The sequence below is a fragment of the Cyphomyrmex costatus genome, unplaced genomic scaffold (assembly GCF_001594065.2).
Source record: "Cyphomyrmex costatus isolate MS0001 unplaced genomic scaffold, Ccosl1.0 scaffold123, whole genome shotgun sequence".
NCBI lineage: Eukaryota > Metazoa > Arthropoda > Insecta > Hymenoptera > Formicidae > Cyphomyrmex > Cyphomyrmex costatus.
Window position 1 is genome coordinate 5,635,900 of NW_017275207.1, and position 24,206 is coordinate 5,660,105.

Here is a 24,206-nt window from a genome sequence, read left to right on the forward strand (position 1 = left end):
ACGTACGCCGTTGCGTGTAATGTAATTATCGATAACTAGGATAGCAAATCAGAGCACGTTCCATGTTGCTTGCAGACCGAAATGGAAAATACCCACCGCATTTCGTACGCATCGTCAAACGACCGCCTCCGTACTTCGCCCTCGTGCTCAACGGGACCTGTCTAACGTCGTCCAACCCCGGAAGTCGTTCTTCAGGGAATTTGACAGCGAGCAAGAAAGATGTAATTTAGTTTTTGGCCGTATTACGACGGGGGATAACGTGACACGAGAACGGGACATCGAGGGTCGAATTGACGTGACCGTTGACATGCCGTCGATGTCGGAAGCGTAAAACGCGGCGTGTCCACCCGCCCTGAAGATGCTGGTGGATGACTGCGGAAGCGGGATGGGGTGGACTACGGCTAGCGTGCGCGGCGGTTGGTCCACCCCGGGAGGATGCAGAAATTCGGCCATGAGCTTCGGCGGCAGCGTGCCGTCCTTGCACCCAACCGGTTCGATAAGATCGTTGCGCTCGCAACACTCCATGCAGGTGAGGCTGTGTTGAAGCCGTCTGTTATTACGCGCGATTACATCATGATCGATCGGGGCACCGAAAATTTTGCAAAGATTATATACTCGTTTGTCGCGGATCATAATTAATCGCGAAGCGTGTCGTATAATCTTTTCATCCATTTTCACGTGGAAGGCACGATTTTGCTCAGGTATTTAAAAATTTAGCTAGATACAGATCTGAAAATAAATTTTATTGGATTATCAAAACAATTATGTAGGAATAATTACGCTTAAACTGGTTGTCAAAATGTGGAAATGAAAAAATAAATGTGGAGATATAAGAGGATAATAGGGATATAACGTAGAATAATAAAAAGAGAGCATTTTATCGATCTACACACATATTATTAAATGCGATATATGAGAAAACCAATTTATTACGACTGCAAAGGAAATAATTCATACACGAAAAGAACGGTTTTGCTGAAGTATCTAAAAATTCAACTAGATACAGATCTGAGACTAAATTTTATTGGTAGAATATTCAAATTGATTACTAGGTGCCACAATTTTTTGCAACATTGTTTATGACGGTTAAGTTTTCTGTATAACTATTTTGATGATTCAATAAAATTATTTTTAAATCTGTATATCTATCTGAATTTTTAAATACTTTAGCAAAATCGTTCGTTCCGTGCAGAAAAGAAATATAGAAAGACATAGGTTTAAAAAACGTTGGTTACAAATCATTTAATTTTAAACAATATTCACGTAAATAATACTTTGGGATTTTTAATTTACAATTTAAAAATACGTCTTGAAATACGCCTTATGTGTGTGTGTGTGGTATTTTTCATTTTGAGAATAAAATCTGTTTTTTGCTTATGAAGATAATAAATCATTTTTAAACTTAATATTCTGTTTCTAAAACGACGTTATAAATTCAGCTTATGACATTTACACGATAAAATTTTTATATACAATACTGGTAGATTGTTATTAATAACTTGAGAAATAATCTTGCGCAATATTGCATAATAACATCAGCGCGGAGTAATATTTCGAAGTAATAATAATAAACATGGCCATTGTCTACGTGAAAACCATTACATTGTGCTCCCCGTCCCTTCCACGCTCAAGTGAGTTGAAAATTCATCTTGTTTGCAGGCTCCGCCCGAGACACCACGAAGATGCATACATTGTCATCCGGTACATGTTCCCAGCACCCCCAATAATTACATGCAACATCCCTTGCAGTACTATACGCCGACTCATTGTATGGAGGGTCAAAATGGCACGTACACGCCCGCGCCGCACCGTGGAAGTTCGTATCACGGCGGTGAGTTTACTTTTCAGTTAGTCAAATATATTCCAATCGTATATCCTGAATACCAATTGCGCGAAATAATTCAAGAATTACCGTCCGTAATCTTACAATTAATATTATTCTCACTAAATTTTAATTCGCTACATACCGCGGGATATATTATTCCGTTTGTACGGAAGCAATATTCAAGTTGTGCCAATATTCAGATGTTTAATTGAATTTACTTTAATTAAATGAACTGAATTAATTCGAGCGAATCTGAAGTTATGTAGCACGTTCAACCAGAATTTATAATAATGTCACAATTCGTGCGCCGTATATCTAATTTCTTGCAGAAATTCATATTACATGTAAATTGATAGTCAGGAAAAAAATTATGCGATTTTTTTTGCCAATTTTTGTATAGAGATTTTTAGAAAATATTTTTCTTATGAAGTAATATGTTTAGAGAATATATACATACATATATCAAGATTACTTTAGGTAACAGCTTTTAGCAAGTCTGATTTTTACTTATACATATGTATACATACGTTAGGTCTTTTACATGTAAAAGACATCGATATACTTTGAAAATTTTTAATTTTTGTTCCTCGCGAATATTAATTGTCTCTTTTATCTTTGCATGAAGAGTGAAAACAAAGGAAGTAGGACAAAATCAAAAGCTTACCACGGGATATGGTAAAATAAGAATCAATTCCACTTAACTCTGTCGAAGAGATATCTTAAAATTTTGTACTTGATGTATCGTTGAAAACAGTGTCTATCAAAAATATAGGTCAATCATTGGTATTCAATCTCGACTGACAAAGGTGAATCCGAATAGCAGTCGGAATTGTAGTTTTGGCCTTATTTCTTTTATATGAGAGAGAATCAATAATTTCACATCTATCGTAATAAACACAAAAGAAGAACTCGGTATTCTTTGATTTATATATTTGTTATTATTCAAATTATAAAATGTACAGAAAGTATCGATGTTTAAAGTAAATGTACCAGTTAACGGACAGTTAGTGGACATGCATGACCCAATTCGTTAGATAAAATGATAAAACATTTCAAATATTAAGTTTTAAATGATATGTATATGATTCTCAATAAATTCATTATTAGATTTTGATAAACAACAAATTTATTTAGATCCATTCATACTACTAACTGGTACATTTTTTTTTAAATTTCTTTAAAATTATGACAGCATACTATAAATGACGCAATGGAGAAAATGTTATTGACAGTGTTTTCTTATTATTACGTAACTTCGATAACGTGATGAAGATTGCGAAAATTTTGTAAAGTTTAATCGGAAATAGAAATATCCACCAAGCTGAAATTACTTACGTTCGAAGCGAGTATAAAACGTCTTTTTTTTTATATGTCGAAGCCTCTTGCGTATATTTACTTTGAAGCAATCATTGCACACTCTCCATGCTCCTCGAAGCGGTATTTTAGATATTTCGTTTAGATCGTGCAGCGGAAATGCGACCGTGATTTCACTAAGGATGCGGCACGTTCGCAAGAAATGTGAATTTCTTGCGAACGTGCCGCTCTTTTTCCGGCATCAAGAGGGCATACCCTCGTATAACTCGTCCCATGGCAATTTCGTCCTCGGTGCCATCCTCAACCATTTCTATGTCTCGCGTCATTTTCGGCAAAATACTTACTGTCGCTCGTCCCTTTTTCCTGTCTTCCCTCTGACGCGTTAGGAACGCGTGTTCCTCACTACGCGCTCCTTTCATACCCTATTTTCATTACGTAATGAAGAATATTTCATTCTCGTTGATTTACTACCTGAAGGGGAATGTGCAACGCGCCTCTCGTTATCGGTAAAGACAACGGTAACGGTAATGACTACGACAACGACGACAATAATGCTAGCACCCCCGTGGCACAATAATCTCCTCCGAATGGTTTTACATACTGAACATTAATAAGCGCAACAGAGCTCGCGTAGAAACTTATCCACTTACGGACATGTTCTCGAAATTGAATTGCATTGGTGAACGCAGTTTTACTCATACTGACACGGTGGTACGATAATTTACAACTGATGCCAAACTGTTATATAATACGTGAACAACTCGCGGATAAATTAGAAACTGAGACATTTGGAAACCCAGTTTTAATTACGTTTCGTATAAAACGAAACGTAAAATCAAGTAACACGTACGAACAACTACCAAATGTAGAGAGACGTATTTCCCCAGAAAAGTTATTGAGGAAAAAATTTTAACGCGAAAAAGAGCGGTGTTTGATTTTAATATATATGTGAATTCCAGAGAAGGACAAAATGAAAGCCAAGTGGGGAAAATATTATCAATCTTTTATATCGAGCTCAAACTAATCAAACAAAAAAATTTAATTAATGATACTTGATGAAAACTGCTCCACTATAAGACTTGCAAATTTCAATAACGACAGCACTCTCGAATTCGCTTTTTGCCAGGGTGATATGCGTGGCGACACAAAACCCAAAGGTGTTTTAACATTTAACCCCGCGCTAATGGAAAAGTTTGTGCTCGCATACGCAACACAACCATACCCATACATTTAATTAGGTATCTTCCCTCGTGATCAGAAGCTGACTCTGAATTCATGACTTTTAACAAGTAAGGTCGCATCTATTTCACGATCTCCAACCTTTCTTCCTTCCTTCGTAACCCGCTCTTTGACTTCGCGCCCAACGCTTTTTTTCAACCTAACGGAGACTTCTTCGTTCCTTTCAAAGGTGCATTTATCTGACTCTCATCTCTCCACTTCCTTCCTTCCTTTCTATCGTCTCTCACGTCGTTTCTTTCAACTAGTTTCTTGCCCATCTCGCACCCTGTCTCATGCAAACGACGACGCCAATGCCATCCGCAGGTGTCGTCGTCGCGGTCACTGAACAGCCGTTCCCATTATGCGGGAGTTCAATGTCTTCACATAATGTATTTTAGGGATTAAAGTGTTTGAATGTAACGAACCCATTTCCGATAACCGAATAGCGCAACATATGTCCATATTGTTCGATATGGACCAACTACGGTTCCTCGACAAGTTACATTTAAGAACGCTCTCTTGCTTCTACGTTTTTATTTAATTCCAAGTAAAAAATCAGATGTTTCACGATTAATTTACGATTTCTTTCAGACACTCGTCTACGTTACATGGATGATGAAACCATAGGTGGTAATACGAATTGGATCTTGGGCGATCTACGTAGTCTGCATCGTTGTGTACCCACACTTCGCCGTACAGGTATATTTTTCTCCATTTATCCCCCTCTCCCCTCTTTTACAAAATTATATATTTGAATATTCACTGAATACAATTACCTATATTATCTACAATATATATCGTTCCTTATTCTTCCTTTTTTGTCTGCACTTTTTATACGTAATATAACTTCAATAAATTATTTACACAATAAATATGATTTTTAAATAAATAAATAAATACTACATAAATATATTAGCGATAATATAATAGTAAATATTAATATATTATAAATGTAAAAATTAATAAAATGTTAGACTATACAAAATAATATAAAAATATTACTTTTTTTTACACACAAAGTCTCTATTACAAGTTACGAAACTAATTGTAAGTCACTCTACAAGTTTCTCATTCATATATCAGAGATTTCTTGTCAAGAGTGCAAAATGTCAAATCCGTCCTTGTCACGAGATATTCTATCATTGACGGTATCCGAATGCGATTTTGCGATTTATCTTTGAATTATAAAGAGGATAATCTTTTCTATCAGGGATAGACGTCACCGGTATGCGGGCGCATTTCTATCCAGAGGGTGGATGGGGCTGGCTGGTTTGCGCCGCCGGTTTTCTCGCCCTGTTGCTCACCACCGGGATGCAGCTCGCTTTCGGATTACTTCATCTTTACGCCGCACGACATCTTGGTGAGGTCCACTTGATGGACATAGGTACGTAAAATGTATCGCTTTATTATTTTTTCAACAAAATGTACAAAAATTGTTCGAATACCTCGACGTACTTAGAATCGCAGAATATTCCATTGTCGAGTGATAAACAACTCGTTAAGAAAAATGTCAGCTATTTTAGTTACAAAATATCAAAATATTACGTTAGTAAATATCACTTCTGAAAATATCTAGCTCTCATCCCTTCAATGCATCGATTTTCAATATAATCTCGTCATTTATCGAAGGGTTATAGTATAATTGATAATACCAATGTGTCGAGACGTTATATATTTTTCTCTTACAAACAATTTTAATTCTAAAATAAATAACGTATCGTGTATAGATTTTCGACGTAACGAACAGGAGCGAATTTTACCGCGAATAATTTTTGTTTTCAAGCGATCGTGAAAAAACCGTTATTTATCGAATTAGATTCAGATTTGCGGATTCAGTTCTATTTCCGCGTACTTCCGCAAAACGAAACGCATTCCGGTGCTCGCAACGGTTCCACTTTTGCACTCATTAATATTCCACCTTCTCACCAGATTACTTTACATACATATGCACGTACCGATATATTGCCTGCATGTGAAGAGTGCGCCGGCTGTTTTCTGCTAGATGCATATTGCCCCGCGCAGTTTCCGAACCTTAATCGCGTATATTAAAGTTTTATTTCTTAGGATAGCGACAGCGCGTTTTTACAGCACGTTGAAGCAACAAATTACGATGTGACTTCACGTTTCCCTAAAGTTTTTCACGTTTCCTCACGTAATTCGCGCGTTTTTTCTACAATTAGCAATTAGAACAAATAAATAATAGCAAATTGGTTGCAGCATTTCATTTATCGAACACAATTTTAATTCGACGTGTTTTCTGGACTAAAAGTAAATTCGAAGCATTTGTCTTCCGCTTTCAACATCGCAAATTGGATTTCAGACGAAAGTTTCACCAAGCGAAGACTACGTGATTAATTGAAAAATAAATAATCCCATTAGTTCTTTTGCACTTTTGATATTTTATTTTTCAGCTAAATCATTTAACGTTAAACGGCCAACTATACTCTTCGCATCTTTTGAACTCCCTATTTGCGTTGTTGCCAATTATGGAAACTATTACGTAATGAAATAAAACGCAGACATATTTCACATTTAAAAGAGCAATTCAAAGAGAACAATGAATATTTATCTAATTGAGAGTTGATACGATTTTGTGGCTCCAGAACCATATATTTTAATTTATATCTATATTTAACTGTATTGAACACGACAATAAACGCACACATTTGCGGGAATTTAATTCTATTTATTCATAATGTATTTTCGTGCTTTTCGAAAATATATTTTTTAATTTACGCCACAAGAAAATCGTATTATTCCTTTTTATCATACCGGCGTTTGCCATCAAGTTGACGTCACAGTTTCCGTGAATTTATATGTCGCGGCTAAATATGTCTTTTAAAAATTTACAATTCACCAATCGCGATTCAATCAACACGTTATCGACCGTAAAGGATTACTCTGATAATACAAATTGATTGCTGATACAAAATTTACAAAGTTTCGCAAATGAATCTCCTGGTCTATAAAAATTCATTTTGTCAACTCGATATAAAAATGATAATTTGGAATCGTGTTATTCTTTACTAGTTGTTTATTGCAGAACAGCGTATATTTTGCTGGTATGACGTAGCGGAGCTGTTAAATTATTTCGACGTGAATCTCTCGTCAGACATTTTAGACTTCCCCTTTTGTTCCAACCGATTCTGCGCTCAACTTTAGAAAAGGCTTTGCCACAATGACAATGCTGCGTGTAACGCTAAATATTGCATTAATATTTATGCGCGTGCATAAATTCGCTTCGAAGATTACACAAGGGAGATCTTATTTGCTATAGAATAGTATAGAGCATCATAATTCCAGCCACGATGCTTTCTATTTCAAAAATTCGTGTTATCTCGGATAGCTGAGTCTATTATACATACTTTCATTTTATATACGGACGATGGACATTTTAAGATACGCAAAACAATGGGAAGATCCATTTCTCTCGACTAACATCGCAGAATAAAATAATTTTTTATCATAATAATATTGCAAACAATATCATAATAATATTACAACAATAATGTTAAGAAAAGGATACTATATATATGTATATGATACAATACGATAATTAAGTGTATGTAACTTAATTATCGTATATTTATATTTTATAGAATTAGTGTCAAAGTTTTCTTGTCTTTCCGCATCACTTACATTCGCTATTATACTATTTATTCCTTCGCTTATAATTATATTCTACTTTGTGCAATGATTAAGGTATTATTAACGGCCGGAACCGAAAATGGAAGAAATGGATCTTGCTTATTGAGTTCTCCCGCGGCTTCAAGTAGCCCGCGAATCTGTAGTCTGCCCTACGAGCAAAATGAGGAGTTAATCTCGTTATTGCGACTTATTTTCCTAACCAGTGGAGTGTTAAGTACCGCTTAATTTCCACATTATTCGATTAAAGGTTAAACGGCAAACTGTATTGCGAGCTGAGCTCGAGCATGATGTACATATATACTGTGGGTATAAAATAAAAGTGAAAGGTCTTTCCTCTTGACATGACATTTTCCCGACCTTAAAGTGATTAAAGTAAAGAGTTTTACATATCGATCGCGCGCCCGAAGAGTTTCCTCTTCCTGGTTTTTGAGGAGATAACGTGTACAAAAAAATATACCAAATATAAAACAGAGGAAAACGGTAGTATGTAAATTGCGAGCGCGTGTTGGTTAATTAATTATTTTGTTATTAATTATTAACAGTTAGTTTAATTACTTTGTAGCTTTAATTATTCAAAATATTATCGAAGCCCGAAGTGACAATAAAGCCGATATTGTCTTTGGGAACGTTAAGCTGCTACGAGAGAGAACACTAAAAAAAGGAGAACGAGCGCCTATTTATTAGCCTCAAGTTACAGTTAACTTTTTATAGCGCCTATCTGCATATATGTATAAAATTATAAGGATGCGATAAAAAAGCATACATAAAATGTACGGGCGTTTATATCGGCTACAAAGATAATAAATAAAGGTCATTGCGCAAAGTATAGAATAATCAATCGGGACAATTGACGTAATAGTAATGTCAGACCCTACTTAAATTAACCCTTCCTTTATCGAGCTGTCTGCACGTGTCGAGATAAAAATAGATACGCCGCCGTACAGCTACTAGTCTCGTAATCTCGCACTAACAATAAAGCGATCTTTAAACGGAACGGCGGAAACGTACGTTTGAATACTCAATTTTGAGAATTGAATGTTCATGGATTATTTTCACCGTTTCTCGATAGAGAAAATAGACGTTTGACTGCTTGCTAGAACCGCGTGTAACGTTTCGCCGAGAAGAGTATATCTCAAGGAAGAGAAAATATTGAAAAAGAAAATACCTTTTGGCGAAAGGATTTAAACTTCACCGTCCGAAGTCGTCAACCGCTTACATTCCCGACGTGCGGTACGCGCGAGCCGAACTTATACGTGACGCGCGGGTCCTGGGTCGGTGAATGAAATCGTGGAACAAAACTTGTCAAACTTTTAGCCCGATCTTGACACCCAGAGGCAAGAGTTTCTGGTCGCGAGAACAGGATCGTTTTCAGAGATCCGGAACTGCTCTCATTTTCACTCATTCGTACTTTTCGAGGAGCGAGAAATCTCTCGCACGAATTGTGAAGCGCACTAAAACAGTCGGGAAAATCAAGTTCATTGTAAATTTTCGACGTCGCGGAATATTCTCCGCGTCTCGTATTCTTTAACGACAGGTCGATCTCGAGAAATCCGTTAAACCGATCAATAAACCAATACATATTATCTGTTAGCTATCGCCACTTACCGTTGACATGAAAAATACCTTAACTCCCGTCACACGTCGTCTTGCTAATACCCGACGTCTCGACAATTCCTCAATATTTGTTCGCGTTCGGTATAACGTTCGCCGGAGCACAATGACAATAGAATGTATTGATCGTCCTGGAGTACCTTTAGGCTACGTTCTCGGGCACGTAGCTCTGACGATGGGAGCCAACTCCGTGCATAAACTCGTGCCGTATCCGTCTTTGTACGTTTGCAGGATACGAAGGTGTTATTTGTCGATCGACCTCGGCGCGACTCCTGCACTGTGACTCGAACGAATCGAAGGGAAATCCCAGGACACTTGCGGTCCCAGGATATCTCTGGGTGGTATATTTCAATCGACGGTACGAACGAGCCGCTGTCCGCGAGCCGCGTCCCACGAGTCTCTCGCTAAAGTACGATTAACGTGCCATGGCACGCTCCCATCGCCCGCGGCAGGTGATTTCGCCTCTTCCGTTTTACTTCGGATCCCACAGTAAAACAGCGAACTCCGAAGGCGACAGCGCGACGGGGGAAGCGAGCGCCGTCAAAAGTGTTTCCGTTCAGACGGCAAACAGGAAGAGAATCGAAGAAACATCTATGTAGAAAGCATCCGGATTATTTAGATTTATTGTGCGACACCTGCATGCCTGACAGAAACACGAATACGATACGAATTCTAAAGATTTTCTCGTCTTGTGTTCGTGGAAAAATTCGAAAAAGTGTTGGAGCCACGAAATTACGGAGTCACTCAGTCTAATGAAATTATTCCGTGACTAATGAGAGGTTGAATAATAATGAAGATTAGTAAACGATTCTATCATTCTCGCGTGAATTTGTTCGCAAAATATTACCGTGATAACAATTATTAGTGTTTAATATTTTTAATTATTTTTCATTTTATTGCTACTTTTCTTAATAATTACAATAGTTTCAATTTCTTATGCACGTGATTGATTACCTTCAGAAATCCAGAAATCTCAGTAATCTGAACACGTCGCTGTGACGTTGTATTAACTGGTTAGGATTACGGACTGTATCTACAGAAAGCCGGCGTATAGAAAAGCGATGCTGTCAGTAGTAAAGTCTTGATTTCACCAATCTTCTTCGAAGCAGATTACGTCCATTAAATGCCCTCTCGAATTCAGTTCCGATTGCGTCGACGTTCATTAACGATCGTCAATCAAGTGCGGATGTTAAGGAAATTCAAGTGCGCCATTAAACAATCGTTTATCGAGAGACCCGTCTTGTCTCTCATTAAAACGTTATTTTAAAAATGCCGCTCTTTTTCGTTTTCAAGTTATTAGACATGGAATATCGAGGGAATATGAGCTGTTTACAAAGAATTATGATTTCTGCTATGTAGAGATATATTTACAAAGTATCTTTATAGATAGAGAAGGGACTTACTTTTTTTTTTCTACTTGCAGTATCATTGCGAAAATAACACTTTCGTTCTTTTTATCTATGCTTTCTCAGACTTCTCTAACAGGTTTCTTTCATTTTTCCTTCTTCCTCGTCATTACTTGTTTTATTTTAAGTGCAGCTACTGCAATAAGGTGCACGTAAAAGAATAGACCTCCATCACGCAGTTGGCAAATGGATTCCTCAATTTTTGAGATATTTTTCGTAGCAAACAACTTCGTTAACTTGAATTATATCGTACCTCGTATACTTTTTTCGTACATGTGTACCATATATTCAGCTAAATGTTTAATTTCTGCGGGGAAACGAGTCATCGTATGTAATAGCCGATAAAAACACAGAAGAACATAAAACGTAAGACTTAAGCAGTAAGCGAATTGACCAATCACAATATAGAAATTATGTAAGATCATAAATGAGCAGTTGCAAATCCGATTTTTACTGCTTAAGTCTTACATCTTAAGTCTTCTTATATTAATCGTAAATATAAAAAATACCATACTATAACTAGTACTAAAAAGTACTACACAATATATTAAGCCTTAAGATATTATATGAAACATAGGAGAGAAAATCAAGAATCATCAGATATAGATTTTCAAACTTCTCTGTTTTATGGTTTCATCACTTGAAAAAAAAAAAACAATGAAAATGAAGATTTGTAGCTACATTACGATGGAGAGTTCAACATGTACAGAATTGTTTAAAGTTTCACGCGGTATCCCCACCAAATATAGCGTGCCACAGCAGTTTAGAATTAATGCTGCATTTCGCGGAACGATATCGAACTTTGTGTCGATTTACTTGCTCTCTTGAACGACAACGTCAAGCTTGCTCAGAACTACCGATATACACAGCGTCACCTTTAGGGGTGGAAAATTGCTCATCTCCTGTTTGGAAGCGAGTTGCGCCAACAACGCCACTTTCAAGTAAGAGAGAGAAAGCACTGGAGTAGGAAAGAGAGAATTAGAGGGAGACCTGAGTAAGAAGACTAGAGAGCACTAAAATGGAGCGAGAAACGCGAATGAAGATAGAGGTTTTCGGTAGAAGATGTTTCATTAGCGCCACACGTAACGAAGAAACCAGTCGGAAAGGGTGCTATTCAGAATGTTATTTAGCAGAAAGAATGCTATTTCAATTCAGTTTCCTGGACAATGAAATTTTTCATTTTTAAAATAAAGTACTTGCTTATCTTATTTGCGCATAACAATAAGTTTGTCTTACATTACAATAATCAGTAGATATATGTTTATCGTGCAAATAATGGAAAAATTATGTTTCATATACGTATATTAAAAAACAATTGTTTATAAAGCAGGTAAATAACAATTTCGCAAACATTTTTTTAATTCTGGACTTTAAATACTTTTTTGTTGATTTGCTTTTAGGCGTTTTGCTATTTGTCTTTCGTCATAAATTATAAATTATCGTAAATTTGCTATTTACTAGCTTTACATTTTTACAATATCGAAATTCTGTCTCATGATTTACAGAACATTATTTATTATTAGGCAACCTAATAACGCTTCTTATCATTTCAACTTCAAGAGTCTTAACGTTTTATAATAAACATGAATAACCTAATCTTCATTAAAACGATTTAATATCTTTATTGTTATGATGTCGAATACTTACCATTCAGAAATTATAAAAAAACTCTTATTAATTTGCACAGCGTATAATTACAGCCAAATACGTATATTTTTAAAAGGATCGATGTACACATAATTTGCACATACGAATACTTATTGCGCTACAAAATTAAAAATTATAATTATATTTACGTGTTAACGTTTCTTGATTAATAATATATATAAATTCATAGATGAAAGAGTTCTTATCTGTGAATATAATTTTTTTAGATATCTTATAAATAATTTATAAACAAAAAAGATAAGGAAGGTGAAAGAGAAAGAGAGAGAGAGAAAGCAAAAGAAGAAGGGAAGAAAGGATGTTTGCCAGAAAGGTATAAATATTTGTGCAAAGTCATGGCTTCAATTATTCGCCAGGTATTATATCCTATACGGCAGCTTGTTTTCACTTTACCCTTGTTTTCGTTAGAACAGCTTTCGTTCTCCTAGTTGTCGAGATCGATGCCGACATTCCCAAAGGAGTGACAGATACGATATCATCAAGAAAACGTATTCGCCTAGCTAAACAACCGAGAGCTCTCGCGATGTGTCCCTTTTCGGTGATCTGTTTTCCCAACCGGTGTCTGTAGCTCGACGGCCGATTGGGGGTACAATGGAAGTCGCTATATAAGCCGGAAAGGCAGCCGAAGCTTCAGGGATTTCTTTCCTATGTGATATACTGAGCGTGAAGATGCACTACCGCGTGCTGATGCACGTAGAAAGCCCCATCGCGTCGCTAGGATATATGCTGCAACCAGATAGACCTAGTTTCGCAAAAGTTATCCTCCTTCGTCAAAGTTAGAGGCTTGAGCCCGCCGACGCCTGTCGTAAAGCGCCTCTCAGATCATCAATATTTACTGTCGACCGAAGTATTGACAATGCATCTCAGTAATTAGCGCCGAAGCGGCGCACAACGAGGCGTACGAACGACGGACGTCTGTTGTCAATATCTTCAGTTCACGCCGAATTGCTGTGATAAGGCTTTATGTTGCCGATGAAGCTTTACGTTACTCCAAAGGAGAAGGCTGCCAGAGCAATGACAAGCCCTCTCCACCATTAATGCGAAAATTCGCAAACGATGATTTGCTGAATTTACATCATGTATCCGAGTGAAAAATTGTTTCACGATTTTAACGAAACTGTTTTGCTGAATTCGTATTTGAGTTTAAAAATTACGAGGTTTTGATTTTCGGTACTACGCAATTCGTAAAGTAGAAATAAAGCAAACATTTTTTTTGTTAATTCGAGAAATTATACAAAAATTAACGAATTTATATAGGTTTAGTTATTTTCAATTGAGATATTGAAATTTTAGTATTAAAATAAAAATTGTATTTATAAAATTTGTTCGTGCGAGACATCTATAACGGAAAATATGTCTGACGTACTATATATATTTTATCGAATGTATTTACTGGAGTATTTAGAATTTATGAACTGTGTAAACATTCTGTTTTATATTTATTATACCACTTTGTAACTGTTGTTTGCAAGAACCCCCGGAGATATATGCCTTTAGGCGCTGCAAAGTTATTATTACAAACATATTGAAAATAAATATCGATCGCTTAAGGGAAATTGGATAACCATTCTTCCCCTTCTCTTTCGCTCTCTTGCGGGACATCCGTTACCAAACTCTATATTTTCATCTCGAAAATTTCAAAACTTTTATTCGACGAGTTTGCATTTCCTCCGGCAAATTTAATTTCCACTTTCTCCGAGTATCGCGGAAATATTATCGATTTTTAATTTGTCCAGTGAAATTTCAGAAGTTTATCTCCGATTGAACTGCCAATTATTGTTTGTGTTGTAGTAACTTTTGCAATCACATACACGTATACAGCTTTTAGTTTTAGATTGTACACCGCTTCGTTTTCAATTTAAGTTTTAATTTAGGGAACTTCTTATTGCATTCTTCTAAAGGTAAAGTCTAACCTAAATGAATCTCATTATCATTAATTTAGTTCAGTCACTCGTTTAACTAGGATTTTATTACCACTTAGAACTCTGGGAGAATATATATGGCGAAATTTTAAGCGCAGGAAAAGTAGACCCTTTCCTCAAAACTTCGTACAGAAGCGTCAAATGCTTCTTGATTACTCGCCGACAAGTGAATGGGTATTTTAAACCTACGCAAAGATATATGTACGTCACGCAACGTACCGCAACTGCATTTACGTTCCAAGTTCGCTCTTCCGATTTGATTAACCGAGCTAGCATTAAGTAGCATTACGTGTACGCGGGGGTGGGTATGATCGATGCGAACGTCATACTTTTTATTTTACAGAGCCGCGGGCGTGAAATTTATCACGTCGCTATCTCCGATAAAAATATCCGTATCTTTCATTCACCATAAATCAGATTGTAACACGCTCATCCATTCATAATTCATAAGAGATAGCTATTTTTATCTATTTGCTTTATGTTCTACGTTACATGGTCACGGAACTACGTAGCCAATTATGTATTAAATTAATTATTAATGCTTATTTTATAATTACAAGATCCTAGTGCTCCTCTGCAGAGCAGAACGATTTAATTAATTTATATAATTTCATTATATTTATCATTTTGAGATAAAACGCAAATCTACATAAAGAATAGCGGGAAGAGCGAGCAATGGAAATAACGAATGTCTAGTATTACACTGATTAAAAATATATTAATATTTTCGTATTAAATATATGTCTCAATAATTATTATACAAATTTATATTTTATTCCTATAAAAATGTTAATTCGAAAATGGATCGAGGTAGTGAAGATGACAAGTCAAAATGGAAAAAGAGTCGAATCATATTTTCATTTATAATAAGAAAAACTAACTTTAATTTTCATGAGGAAAACGTAAAACTTGATCATACGTATATATTAAATATGCTTCGAGGCACGGGATTTCCGTTCGAAGGTTTCTTTTTTAATATTTTCTCTCAAATAACGGAAAACATTCAAATTAATTTCCGAGAACAATCGAAATATAAGTAGTGGGTTTGCTTGTTTTTCGCAATAATGTTGTGAATACTAGTAAAATATATTGGTACTTTTACTTTGATAATGTAATCAAAAGATGCAAACTTGCGATTAGTTATTATAAGACAGTTATAAACAAAATATATCGCTCCCTTCGAAAGTGACACAAAAATTAAGTATTCTAGAATAGGGGAAACTTTATTTATTTGACGGAAAATTATTAACTAATCACATAATATCGGTTACTTTTGAAATAAGACAATTAAATAACTTGAAACAATTCTTTTCTTTAACATCTAATTGCTCGTCACTTTCTTTCACAACTTTCTAGCGCTCAATATATTAAATACTTTACTTATTTAACAAAGGTATATAAAATCATTGTAAAATTAAAATCTTTTTAAAACTAAGTGAAGAATAAGACAAGCCATTCTGCCATTTATTTGTGAAAGCTTTGTCTTGTTTAATGTCTTTAACTAACTAAGCACAAGCGAACTCGCGCAGACTTTTTAATTCGCGAAAAGTGATTCATCTTCCATCGTTTTGCATGCCAAAAAAGGAAAGCTTTTACAGTACTTTTTTTTACGAAAGTCCTCAAACATTTTTCTTATCTCGAATTGTCGACAATTAGTCATAGAGATAACGGGCAATTGCCTGAGAAGGCAACAATCGCCGCTGACGGAACGAAAGAGGAGCTGCGGGAATGGTAATTCGCAGCATCTTTTGAAATGGTCGGCGTAGAGAAATGATGTAACGTTAGACCAGCTCTTTATCGATGTCAAAATACATTGCTGGGTTATGCTGGGCGGTCGCTATTGCTGAAATATATTTCGCAGATGAAAGCAAGGATGCAGCTGGGAGCGCTTTTGCAAGAAGAGACGTCATTGAGCGCTGCAAGAGAAATACGTAATGACGGACGAGCATCGGGACAAGCGTGAACAAAAGATTTACGCTATCGTCCATCCGAGTTCCTTGTTATCTCTGTACGTCGAGACCGTTGTGAAAAGGCTCTTTTATTGTCGAGTACGTATTTAAAGTGTAATGTCATCGGTGAGTTTCGTGCGCCACTTTGAAAAATTATCCTGTCCCGTTCGATGACGCGTGTTCTCGTATATCATCGTAGCACAATAAAAGACATAAACTCTCCGATGTATACTGCCTTTTCAAATGCTTACGATTTATAATAGAAACGTTTGCGAAAAACGACCCCCCTTTCTCCAAAGAAGACAAACATGGACGAAAAGTGCTGTGGATACCGGAAGGATTTTATGTTCAGAAAATTCCAAGTTGACATATAGTTCATACTTCTGCTCATTTCATTCTAGATCATTTCTGCAACAGACAATCTTTCGATACAACTTGTATTGTACAACTACACTGTAAAAAGTGTCTGGTTATAGCCACCGAATGTTGAACGAAATAATTTCAATCAAATGTTTAGGTAATATAATTAAATATAATTTTACCTTTATAAATATTTAGTCGCATTACCGTTGATAATCCCGCTTGGTAATATTTACTAAATATAATATATATTTATGAAGGTAAAATTGGATGTGCTTCGTAAATTATTTCACTCAATATTTGGTTATAACCAGACTCTTTTTTTCAGTTTATCTGTACTGGTGAACTATTGTTCTGTTTTATTCGCGTTTTTTGTTTTGGAAAAATAATAGCCATATAGGACATAAAAAAAAAAGACAAACATTTTGCTTGTAAATCAATCTAGGTACAAAAAAGAGCTTTGCAAAATCCAATCCGTGAAATTCTAAGCGAGGGTTCATCGCTCCACTTAGTCGCACTTGTGCAAATAGCGCTAAAAGCATCCAGACTCATAAATTATTCGCATAAGAATGTCGAGCCGAAGTCGCTACCTGTTGAAGCTCTGCTCAACCAATATCCAGGTTCCTTCGAAAGCCTTTTTAAGTCGTAACGAAGTCGGACAATGCATATTCATTTCAGGATCGCTCCGTTTCTTTATCGATCCGACGATTTTATTTTTACTAGGATTACGTGCTCAGCTCAAAGATTAAATAGAACGCATAAATTACGCGCGGTGTTGAAAATGTATAAGGTATTCATGTTTTACTCGTAGAATCTTTCCTGTTCAATATGAAAATGCATGATGAACGTAGATCGATAAATCACGTTATTAAATAAATTACGATATGAATAAGTTAATTTTTTAATGAAAACAATAATTTTGTATGTGTTCTGTACATGAAAGAAAAAGGATTTTATTGAAATATTAAAAGACAAACAGATTTAAAAAAATATATATATATATACGCCCTATAGATAGGTCCATAGATCTCGGTATCGGCTGCACCAATGTTATTTGGACTGGTCGCAATCGAAAGATACCGAGATTTTATATAATAAGAGTGTTTTTAGATTTTTGATTGGGCTTTTAATTTCTGAGTAATTTTAATCTAAAATTTGTCGATGTCAAAACTCCTGATAAAGCTAGCGGTAGCGACACAAATTTGACAACGACATGAAGATATACATGATGACGTTCACGCGTCAAGCGATCATGTCATGCGGTTATGTCTTTATTGTATGCACTTGGCGTCGCGACGCTACCGCGTTACTTAATTTGAAAATAATTTTATTGGATCATCAGAATAATTATTTAGGGAACTAAATTTAAACATGACGAGAACAATGCTGCAAGAAGTGCTGATATTCCAACAACCAATATGAACATCCTATATATTATATAATTATTTTGATAATCGAACAAAATTATTCAGACGTGTATCTAGCTAAATTTTTAAATGTTTCGGAAAAATCGTCCTTTATGTATAATATATCTATTTTTAAAAGGAATAGAGAAAAATTCTTTGAAGCTATAACATTCTGTATATATATACACACACGTATATTATTTTCTTTTGCGTCGTTATTTAATGTATGATATGTTAATAAAAAGTATCAATTTAGTTTGTCTATCTTTAAGAGAGAAATGAAGCAAATTTTTTTTAAAACTGTAACATTTTGTATATCTTTTTATTCTTTGCATTGTCATAGTTGACGCATGGCATGTGAAGTCTTGGATATTCTTGAATTTATGTGCACGCGATTTGTGATTTCAAAATGTGCGAAACGTCAAGTCACGAAGTGTAACATTGCGTGTTTACGTCATTATCATATACGTAATTATTACGTATGTATATGCAGGCGTTTCATGTGTATGACAAGTGGTAATTTTCCTGACGCAACTTTTTTTTCGGAATGATGAGGAAATGTGAGTCTTTCTCTCTCGTTTCGAACATAATATCATGCCTTAAACGAATCCCAAAGGCATCGTTTTCTCAGATCTTTCCTGTACTTACTCAACGAAGATATGTTTACGTCTCTTTAGCAAAGTCGGCCGCTCATTTGCAAGTATATAGAATTTCTCGGAGAAAAATACATATCTAATTAGCAAGAGCTTGTTCTATTCATAACTTGCAACTGTAAAAATTATATGCAAAAGTCCTGTGTTTTTAAAATCAACTAATATTCGAATGTTTACGTATAAATAATTACGTATGAAAAATATTCAGGTCAAATTATCATAAAAACTGAAATTTAATTTAAACTCGATTAGATAAAAATATCAGAAATCTACGAAGTTCGACAGCGAAAGGTGTAACTGACAGGATCTCGTTTTTCAATTAATTACATCAAGTTTTATCTCGCTAACAATTTAATTTAAAGTTTTATTAATTACTTTTAATTAATTAGTCATGTTGTTATTTTAACAGCCAAATGAAATTTGTAAACAAACCATAAAACTTCAGTTTTTAATTACTGTGATTTAATCGCTATGAAATTTTTATCTTAAAAATATAATATTATTAAGTGATGCTTAAATTTTCGTTTAACTGTTAAAAAAAATGGTTTTTGTAATGAACGCGCGCGATACTAGTTCTCCGATATATATTTTAAGAAATTTCATTTAGTACAATACTTTTTTAATACAAAAATTTCCACTTATTCTTACGCTCGATTACTTTTTCTTATTGTTTTTTTTTTCTGAAACTTTGTTGGAATTGTTCACGTCTCTGTCTCCAAACATTTACTGAACACTCGAAGTTTTAGATAGGTTGGCAAATAGACAACTAGACAGGTACATATAGATAAATCGACAGAATTGAGCGAGCCGATAAAGCGATAGCAGCTTAACTTCCGCATCATATAAATGCGTTTCAGGTCGATTATTCATATCTGCCGAGTTTGAGAGCGAGATACGATTACGCGAGGCATTTGCGAGTCATACTGGGCTGGCGTTCGCGAGAAGTTGGCACGGTGATGTATATTTGTAAAAAGAAAGAGGTGTTCTTCGCGCGCCATTTCGCCATATAAAAGGGTTAAAAACGATGCTTTTACGAGATTACAGGAGACGTACGTCGATACGATTGACGTAGCCCCGTCCAATTTTAGCATTACAGAGAGATACAGCTATAGCGTGCTTTGACGTGATGCCGCATCAAATCGGGCGACGGTTTTCGTATTCCGTGTTGCGGCATTACAGCGTTCGCAGCGCGCAATGCATATCTTACGCCGTCTTCAGACATCAGAATTTTTATCCGCGACAGGGCGTGAAGTTTTGCATAAATCTTCACACGCGTCCGCGCGGATTACGATCCGAGAAGCCACGAATTGCCTTCTCTACTCCACGTCTTGTTTCCTCCTGCCGCAAGAGTGCACTACTCCGTACAATTAATCTTTCGTTCAATTAATTTATTTATTTTCTACAATAGAAGCTCCGTTTGTCATTTGCTGAAACATTTGAGGAAAGCACAGTGTTATCATATCGTCGTAAATAGTAATTAACGATTTAAGCGATCGTCGCAGAAAACTAATGTAATTTACGTTACAAAGATTTTATCAGTAATTGCGAAATCCGACACCAATGGGAGTAATTACGAAGAGTCGTACGATAAATCCGATGACTCTGTCGAAAACACAAAACCCTATACTAGGAAGCGAGAAGAGAATGTTTTTCTTGCTGTGTATGTATATGTGTGTGTGTGTGTGTGTGTGTGTGTGTGTGTGTGTGTGTGTGTGACGATAATGAGGTATAAATGGATTAACAAAAATGTCTGAATTTAAATAATGAAATAAATAGAATGCATAATAATATTAATACTTTTATTATAAAGTAAAATATAAATTGTGGTAAATAAATACAGATGTTCAGAAAATCTCAAGTGATGAAGCATTAATAATGATGCTATTTAATGCGAAAACAGAAAATATAAATATAGAAGCAGAAATAAAAAAAATAGACATGAGAACTTCTGAATTCCTTAGTTACAACTTAAACGTCTTAAAAATGTGTGTAAAACAGTTATAAACCTTATAAAAAATCGAAATAAAAAGTTGATAAAGTTGTAAATAAAAAATTAAACTCTATTATATATATATATATATATACTTGAACTTGACATTACTAATTTTTTAATCTTTATTTATTATTTTTTATAAAACTTTTTTACTCATTTTTTGCGTTTATTTGTTGTATTTTTTATTCGATTTAACATAAAGATAAAAGAGAGAGAGACATTGTATTTTCCCAATTAATTAATTTTGTATTTTTAACATAGTATGTATAAATTTCATTTTATATTAATATATCGTAACAATAAAAATGCTTTAAAATCATAAAAATTTGGTTTAATTCAATATTAACGTTTTATATGAGAAAATAAATATAACTGATATTTTAGTTCCAAAATTTACTAAATCCTTTTTCCATTCAAGTGAATTTTATTTTAGTGAAAAAAATTGTATTTTTGATGTTGTATACGTTTTGTTAACCAAATGAATGTTTTTCAATTTTTCGAAAAAAGCTTTTATTATCTGAATGACAAAAATTATACGATTTTTTGCTCGCCAAAAAGTTTCAAGTCAAGTTAACGACTTTTACCAATGGATAAATTATACTTATATTATTTAATATTATTATGCATATATAATACAATCGATAAAAAAGAAAGAGAGTAAAATAATAATGAATAGTAACGAGAAATAATAAACTATAATTCAATGTTTGTAAGAATGTATCGCAAATGTAGGTAACTTGGGATAGCATATACTTTTGTTTTTAGTCATAGTACCTATCCATGTTTCATTAAAATTTAAAATTTTAACTTTCTTTAGAGACTCATAGGTGGATACCACGATTGAATTTAATAAAAATACATACGCTGTCCCAAGTCATTTACATTTATGGTAATGATACAATTATAAAAAATATCTTTATCTTGGAATAATATATATCTTTTCAAGATCTTGTCTAAAAATTACCTGATATTCATACGAAAAAATTGAATCATTGCAAAAAAAAATTTAGAAGGCAAATAAATTGAAGATTTCAAGGACTCTTTTATATAATAATAATTAATACGTTAAGCAGGGCGAATAAGAGTCAAATTACAATTTAAAATCTAAATCTGATAATTTATTCTAATATTATATATTTATAAATTTAGAAGGCGAACGAATTTTTCTAAAAGAGCTTCGTAGTCTCGGACGTGTGGTGAAAAAAATGTCGAAACAACATTCGCGAGAAATTCGTATCTTCGGCAATTTTTCTACATCGAGCTCGGATCCGATCAGTGTTTGCGAAGCACGCTTTCCGCGAGTTACGAATGCGAGAGACTGTATTGGTAGAGGATGAAAAACACATGAAAAATTATTTTCGTCCATCCGCGCGAGTCTCGTCCATGGACCAAGCAAGAAGAGGCAACATTCCGGTTTGCCAGCGTTTCCTCGTTAGCACACACAAACGCGAAATCAATCAGCAAACGAACTCCATCCGTTGTTAGAGCTAGAAATCAGCCCAAATAAAACCGTCACGTTCCTCTAGAACAAGAGGTAGCGATATAATTGGGCCCACATTCAGAATCCTTTGCACCCCCTTCGGTTTCCACGATCGCGCTCTAAGGACGAGAGCAAGAGCAGTCTTGCATAACGCATAACGCATAATGCATAAGAAGATGAATCAGTTGAAGTCCTTCATTACCTCCCTTTCTGCGAAATAAAGGACTCGAATTGGTTGATCTTTTTTTTTTGTACTTTATCCATCATGCGTTATGCAAAGGTCTGTGCTCCGGTTTTACTAGTCCACCAAAGTGACTGTCGGATAAATGTTTCAGTGTGGGCGGGAGCATTGAGCGCCGCGATCTCTCGTGGTTCAGCACCGCTGGTTGTCGGTGCGTGTCGTCGTGGCAATACGAGGCTTACAGCGGTGATCGGTGGCCTTGTGCTGGCTCTGGCGTCGCTCTTCACCTCGTTCGCTGTCCAGATGCATCAAGTGCTCCTTAGGTGCGTAACACACACACACACACACACACACACACACACACACACACAGGACGGAGATGCCACTATCATCCGGGGAAAGTTATCGCGTTGCGTTAAAAATAATCGATGGAAAAAGACGAGAGTCGATTTTTTGTTCAATTTTTATGCAACTGTTTTATACGTAAGTGACGTTTAACCGCGAAAAAATTATCGCGACGGATGTCGCAGTAAAAATAATCGAAGGGTAGATGAGAGGCTTTTTCTGTTGAAAAACTTTTATGCGAGGGATGTAACATTAATAGCACGTTGAGTGAATTATTAAAGTTATTTTTACGGGAAAAATAAGTAATTATTTATACAAGCGTTTATTATGCTTTAAAATTTCTTTTTAGTTGCAAATTATGTAGTCAAATTAAAAGAAAATTAAAAAGAATATTGTATTTTATATAAAAAAAAAAAAAGAGGACATCTACATCGTTACGTGCAATTTTAGTTGATATTAATATGAGTGTTGAAATACATTCTGTTACGCAGAGCTGCAAATTTCTATGATAATAGTTACTCGTTTAATTCTACTTTTTTAGATAGCTACTTTTAATGCTGAAAAACGCGAAATAGCGTCTCCCGTACTTTTTAGAAGAGACAAAGAAAAAATGATGACAAGTCAATATTTGCGACTCGATATATCCCCAGCTGTTTCGTTTTCTTGCGGAAACATCAACGACTCGTTTTAAAATGTCGCCACGGCATTCGCGCGGCATCCTGGTGTAAAAGTCACACGATTTACCTTTACAAAATGCAACAGCTACGGTCTGGTGTTGGGCACGGGGGCTGGCCTTGTGAGGGAAACCGCCAGTCTGGTATTGGGCAATTACTTCAGAAAGCGGCGAGAGTTCGTCGAGATGGTGGTGCAGGCTGGCACCGGCGTGGGAATAGTGCTCTTCAGCGTCGTCTACAAAGAAGCAGTCGGGTAAGTTATCGCATATATTACTTGGAAAATGCGCAGGAGTGTATGCATTAGCCAATACCACCCTTAGGAATGTGCTGCGCCCCGTCCGACATTTCGCTCAAGTCGAGCGAAGAAGATCCAATTAACCTTCGGTCGCGCCATTTTTTTCGCACGTGTGTGGGTGCACGATGCAAATTTTAATATCGCTCGGCTGTCCTTTTCCATTGCGCGGGCAGCGGAAACTAGTAGGTGCGGCCGGAAAAATTGCGAAGGCATTACCTTTGAGATATTCGCTACTTCAGATACTCAAGTATATAAAAGATT

At 35.5% G+C, this 24,206-nt stretch overlaps 1 protein-coding gene across 1 annotated transcript in view; it reads left to right on the forward strand.

The window, feature by feature from the left end:
• The first annotated feature begins 358 nt into the window (after positions 1-358).
• The window catches only part of LOC108782268 (monocarboxylate transporter 4), a 34,132-nt gene continuing 10,284 nt past the window's right edge, over positions 359-24,206 (forward strand). Inside the window, exons 1-6 of the mRNA XM_018550491.1 lie at positions 359-529; positions 1,660-1,831; positions 4,949-5,056; positions 5,568-5,741; positions 22,786-22,954; positions 23,739-23,903. Coding sequence (XP_018405993.1) covers positions 359-529; positions 1,660-1,831; positions 4,949-5,056; positions 5,568-5,741; positions 22,786-22,954; positions 23,739-23,903 — 959 coding nt within the window. The remainder of the gene's footprint in view (positions 530-1,659; positions 1,832-4,948; positions 5,057-5,567; positions 5,742-22,785; positions 22,955-23,738; positions 23,904-24,206) is intronic.